This window comes from Onychomys torridus, chromosome 9, assembly GCF_903995425.1.
Source record: "Onychomys torridus chromosome 9, mOncTor1.1, whole genome shotgun sequence".
In the NCBI taxonomy this organism is placed as follows: Eukaryota; Metazoa; Chordata; class Mammalia; order Rodentia; family Cricetidae; genus Onychomys; species Onychomys torridus.
The window spans coordinates 54,165,640-54,171,639 of NC_050451.1; the positions used below are offsets into that span (position 1 = coordinate 54,165,640).

The window sequence follows — 6,000 nt, forward strand, 5'->3', positions numbered from 1 at the left end:
AACAAACAAACAACCCAACCTTCATGTGTGTGAAGCTCCATAAAGAAGCACAAGGCAGGCAGAGGATATTGCAGACAGACACAGGAAACAAAAAGGAAAGACTGTAGAAACAATTACAAACAAAAACCTACTAACCCAGGAAAGGACCAAAGGAACTAAATGCCCAGCCCTTCACTGCAGAGTAGCAATGATGAACACAGGCAAGTGCATAGAGAACATTCAGATGCACTAATTCAATCGCTGAGTGAGGGAGGCAGAGCAGAAACTTGCCTGTCCCATAATGCACCAACTCAATCTTGGAACAGATACCTGCCCATTTCGTAAAGATGTGTCTAAAGGCTTTTAGTTTTCTTCACATTATATAGCTCAGGCTGACTTGAATTTGCTATTTGTTCAGACGGGCCTTGAACTTACAATTTTTCTGCCTCAGCTGCTTCCGTGCTGAGATCATACAGCATGTACTACCTTGCCTGGCCCATCTAAGGATCTAGTTGCATTTCTAAGATACCATCTGTACACCTGCATGATCCTGTCTTGGCAGCCCCCGTTTCGTCCACAGAAACAGAAGACATGTTTGTCATATCATCTTACAATCAACCACAAATGGCTCATCCAAGCATGGGCACCGATCCACGCCTGAACAATCTCAGCTTTAAGGGTCAGGAGAGCCCATCTTTTACCAGCTGACAACAGTGGTGTGGTATCTTAGCTTGGGTGATAGCAATAAATATGTCTCCTGCCAGCTGGTGTGAAAAAAATAAAATTGTCATCATAGAAGTGGGTAAGAAAGCCATGGAAGTTACTGAGACCTTTCATTCAGTCCCATTTGAAACTCACTGTAACACTGTAAAGTTGGTATTGTGATCCTGTTTTATAGCTGTTAAAAAAAAACAACAACAGATCAAGCAAGTTAAGACATCATTGCAAATGGCAAGGTTAAATCTCAGGTCCTGTTTTTTTCATACACTGTGCACTGTGTACCACTGACTTAATACAGCAAAGCTAACACACACACAACAGTGAGAGCAAAGTCTACGTACAGTCAAAGAGTAAACGCTTTCCCAGCACATCTCAGTTCTACAAAGGTGCCCCAGGAGCCATGGAACAGAGGTGGACTTGGGGTGTGGGGTGAGCAGAAAATGAGGCAGCATCCTGTCAGCTTGCACATTCATATTCTCATACCCCCATCTGAGTGCATGTGTGTGTGTTATCCGTGATGTAGGTACTGAGGTTTGAACCCGGGTCCTCTGGAAGAGCAGTCAGTGCCCTTAACCGCTGAGCCACCTCTCCAGCCCATGTGTGTGCATTAAAATGATACTAACTCTGCTTTCATCTTTCTGTGGATAAGACTTCTGCATAAGACTTCACTGAGGTGGCAGGAGGCTGGGCTGGTAAAAACAAAGACGTGAAAAACTACCGGGGAACATGCAGGATGGACCAATGCCAGGCCTAAGAACAACCAATTTTGGTGAAAGGAGATCTAACTTGAACACAGGCTGTCTAAATGGGGTTCAATAAGAAGACAGAACACTGGCCACTAGGCAAAGGCATTAAAGGCAACAGTAGACAATTATACATTCTCAACTCTGCAACTTAAAAAATGAAAGTAGTTTTTAAAGAAAGTGAGGTTATCAATATAAAGAATAAGTCACAAAGGAAAAAAATACATCAATTTGGATGCTAAACAAAAGGCTTGTGAACAGCACATTAAAAATCCACAAGTGGAGGGATGGCTCAGAGGTGAAGAGCACCGACTGCTCTTCCAGAGGTCCCGAGTTCAATTCCCAGCAACCACATGGTGGCTCACAACCATCTGTAATGAGATCTGGCTCCCTCTTCTGTATACATAATACATAAATAAATCTTAAAAAAAAAAAAAAAATCCACACGTGAAGACCTGAGTTTGAATCCCAGCACCCATGTTAAAAGCTAGGCATTAATGCCTGTAAACCTAGAATGTGTGAAAGAGGGGGCCACAGAGGACATGATATACGGGATTACGGCAGGAGGATTGCCAGGGCTTGCTGGTGGTCTAACTCCAAGTTTAGTGACAGATCTTGTCTCAAGGCAGTAAGGTGGTGTGGGACAAAACTCCTCCTCTGGCTTATTCACCCACCCACTCACCCACCCACTCACACGAATGCAAATACCACACACCTGTACACATCCAACAACAAACTGCAAATACCACACACCTGTACACATCCAACAACAAACTGCAAATACCACACACCTGTACACATCCAACAACAAACTGCAAATACCACACACCTGTACACATCCAACAACAAACAGCAAAAACCACACTCCTGTACACATCCAACAACAAACGGTCTACAAGACTCAACGGAAACCTTTAACGAGACAGGCACCAGTGCCTACAGACAAATCTCAGAAGACAGATAGATGTAAGAGTCAACAAAAACAAATGTCCACAACAGCAAAAATGGTGGAGGGAATGAGGGTTAATAAACAAATTTAAGAAGTGCTATCGAAATAAGAACTAAGGTGTTGGTGACAGTTAAACACAAAACAGTGAAGTCACAGCAATGTAAGATTGACTTAATCTAGTGCATGTTGTATCTGATGTGACAAGGACATAGGACGTGTTGTTGGGAAGGGAAATTCCAGTTAATGCCAAGGAAGCAGTGACCAACAACACACTTAGTGTTCATGTGATGCGTCTCAGGGTTACATATGCACCATGACCAGTCAGCTCCACGTACTAAGTGTAAATTTAGATGACACAACTTCAAAATGACTGGTAAAGACTCAGTACCCAGCTATTATTCTGACAAACAACAAGCATTATCTGACCAATTGCTCAAGGACAGTACAGAGATAAGAGTGGAATGTATTCCAAATACTTTTTAAAAGTTTTAAAAAATTACTTCATTCTGCCAGCGGTGGTGGCGCACGCCTTTAATCCCAGCACTCGGGAGGCAGAGCCAGGTGGATCTCTGTGAGTTCGAGGCCAGCCTGGGCTACAGAGTGATTTCCAGGGCAGGCTCCAAAGCTACACAGAGAAACCCTGTCTCGAGAAAAAAAATGACTTCATTCTGCTGAAAAAACCTGCAAAGCATTGCTCCAGGCTATCCCGGAGGTAAAAATAAATAGGAGTAAGTTCACGTAAAGCTGTTGCCCAAACTGCATGGATAATTCTTACTTTAGGGTCGTACCAACGCCTTTCCTACTCGAAGATTGAAAAACAACTCAAGGGTTGAGGATTTAGCTCAGTGGTAGATTCGATCCTCAGCTCAAAAAAGAAAAAAAAAGGAGTAAAACAAAAAACACACAAAACAAAAAACACACAACTCAAATAAACACGTTCAAAACGTTCAATTAAGTCGCCACAAATTAAACTGCAAAACGCTAAATCCACCGCCCACCTTCACTCCCGTGAGGCCTGTCTTCGAATAACGGTACCATTCACCCATCCACACAAAGGACAACACGTAGTCATTTTGAAAGAGAAATCAAAAGAGAACAAACGACTGGTTCACAAAGCACGCAGATAAAAGGAGGCCAGCCCACCCCAAGTCGCAGCGTTCCGGACAAGGCAGCAGATCCCCGTGGGGATGGGAGGGTCAGCCTCTGATCGCGGGACATCCACCGCCTCCCTTGCCCCTCGTCCCGCTTTTTTTTTTGCACCTTTCCTCTTCTGTCTCATCTCTGCGGTTGTAGGAGGCTACCACCACGCTACTGTAGTACACACCACGGCTAAAGTTACCAGCCGTAAAGCACCCCGGGACTGTCGCGAAAGCGCATTGACTGTACCACAAAGCTCTTCCCAGAAGGCAGCGCGCGGAGCCCCGCCCAGTCTAGGTGGTGGCTCTGGCTGGCTGGGACTGGGAGGGGCCGTGCGTCCTTATCTTGTGGGTGGATGCAGAGAGATTCTTGAGGATCAGCAAACCAGACCTGGCTAGTACTGACGGGACAGTTTATTTAAAGAAGCCCCTCCGAGGAGGCGGGACGGGAGTGAAATGTAGCCAGAGTTCTTAAAGCAAAAGCCTGGGCTCGGACAATTTCCACCCGCGAGGCTGGGCCACGTGTCACTAGCCCAGCCAACCATGTTGGGAAGAACAGATAAAGGAGACCAATGGTTCCCCCCCCCCCCCCCCCCACACACCCACACCCAACACCTTTGGGGTGTTGACATAAGCGTTAGTTTTTAAAGGTTATGGAAGAATTGAAGACAGGAGGCAAGAGGTATGTTTAAACAGTCCTGGGTAAGGTGTGCTCTCGGGTTGATCATTGTCTCAGTCTTTTTATTGCTGACATCATGCCTCCAGGGGATCCATCTGGCTCCTAGGCGACGACCACTTAACGCTCCAGGGTGCAGCCCTGGTGTCACTGCTAATGGCCCTTATATGGTTAGGAGTCTGCCCTTCCGAGGCTTTGTTTTCTCTGGAATCAAGCCAAAGTAAAGGAGACAGATAGTCACAAAATGAAGGTACTTATGGGTTCAGGTGGGAGATTCATTGCTTCCCCCCACCCCACCCCCCAGCAAAAGAGCTTTCAAGTACCTGTTTCAAGAATGTGGATGTGAGTGGCCCTTGCATGGATGCCCAGGCACATCACACATAGAGGGAGACTGGGTAGAAATCCCACACACCATGAGCAATAGACATTCGCTGTGATGAAATCTAAGCTCTGATTTTCCTGAAAAACACTAGACAAGAAGCAGGTATCAGCTTGATTTCGCAGGCTTTGCAGCCTATAGTTTCCCCGAGTCTCGGATAAATGGCACATCTTTCCTGATAACTCGTGAAAACATGGGGTGAGACACCATGTATCTCCTGTCTGGAGATAGGAATAACTTTATCTTGAAACCCTTCCATGATCTCCTTTGTCCATGGGCCAGATATTAAGAATTCTTCACATAATAAAAAATTAATAAAGGCTGGAAGATGTGATGTTTCCAATTCCTTACCTCCCAGTAGAGTTGAGGTAGCTCTGATTTTGGTGCCACCACCACACTGAAACGGTTCTGGTCAAGATTGAGATTTTTTTTCAAATCATCTTAATATCACCCTCCTGTCAACACAAATAAATCAGCTTCCCTGAAAATATTTTAGGATAGGGGTCCCTACTCTAGAATTTTCTATGATTTTTTTCAGGCTCTTGTGGATACCTCTGTCTCATGTCAAGATACTGACTGGTCTTCTGCAGGAGTCACTTGATACTGCCTCTTTCTAGTGATTCCCCAGAGTTCCAGAGTTTTAGGTATCACCTCTCTGGATTATAGTTCAACGCCAACCTCTTCCTGCTTGTCATCGTGTTAGGTTTTGATGTCAATATGTATCTCAAAAAATTAACATGTATAAAACAGAAATCCTCTGTGATTGAGTCTGTGCTTGCTGGTCTTAAGGCAGCTTGACACACAAACTAGAGTTATCTGAAGGAGGAAATGCCTTCGTAAGATCTGGCTGTAAGCAAGCCTGTATGGTATTTTCTTAATTACTGATCAATGGGGGAGGGCCCAGCCCTTTGTGGGTGGTGCCATTCCTGGGCTGGTGGTCTTGGCTTCTATAAGAAAGCAGGCTGAGCAAGCCATGGGAAGCAAGCAAGTAAGCAGCATCCCTCCATGGCCTCTGCATCAGTTCCTGCCTCCAGATTCCTGCCTTGTTTGAGTTCCTGTTCTGTCTTCCTTTGGTGATGAACTACAATGGGAAATATAAACCAAATGAATCCTTTCCTCCCTAACTTACTTTGGGTATGGTGTTTCATCTGAGCAATAGAAACCCTCACTAAGACAGACTCCAGTGTCATCAAGGCTTGGGAAGCACTGAATAAGACAAAAGATTATTGTGTCTCAAATCAGGGTAGAAAGCCATGGAAGTGGTAAGACGCTGAAAACAGTTTTGATGATTTCAATAGACCTTCCACTCAGTGTGAGATAATGGGGAAAAAAAAGAGAGACATCAATATCAAGTGTGACCTTACACCTGTCAGAATGTCTATGATCAAAAACACTAATGACAGTCTATGTTGGAGAGG

At 44.8% G+C, this 6,000-nt stretch overlaps 1 protein-coding gene across 2 annotated transcripts in view; it reads right to left on the reverse strand.

Annotated features, from left to right (window-relative positions):
- Elp3 (elongator acetyltransferase complex subunit 3) overlaps positions 1–3,775 on the reverse strand; it is a 68,477-nt gene extending 64,702 nt beyond the window's left edge. The window contains exon 1 of one of the 2 annotated variants that reach the window (XM_036198955.1): positions 3,652–3,775. In XM_036198955.1, coding sequence (XP_036054848.1) covers positions 3,652–3,670 — 19 coding nt within the window. In that variant the 5' untranslated portion in view covers positions 3,671–3,775. Of the gene's footprint in view, positions 1–3,534 lie in introns of both variants that reach the window. The other variant, XM_036198954.1, reaches the window with a different exon arrangement.
- Positions 3,776–6,000: the final 2,225 nt, after the last annotated feature.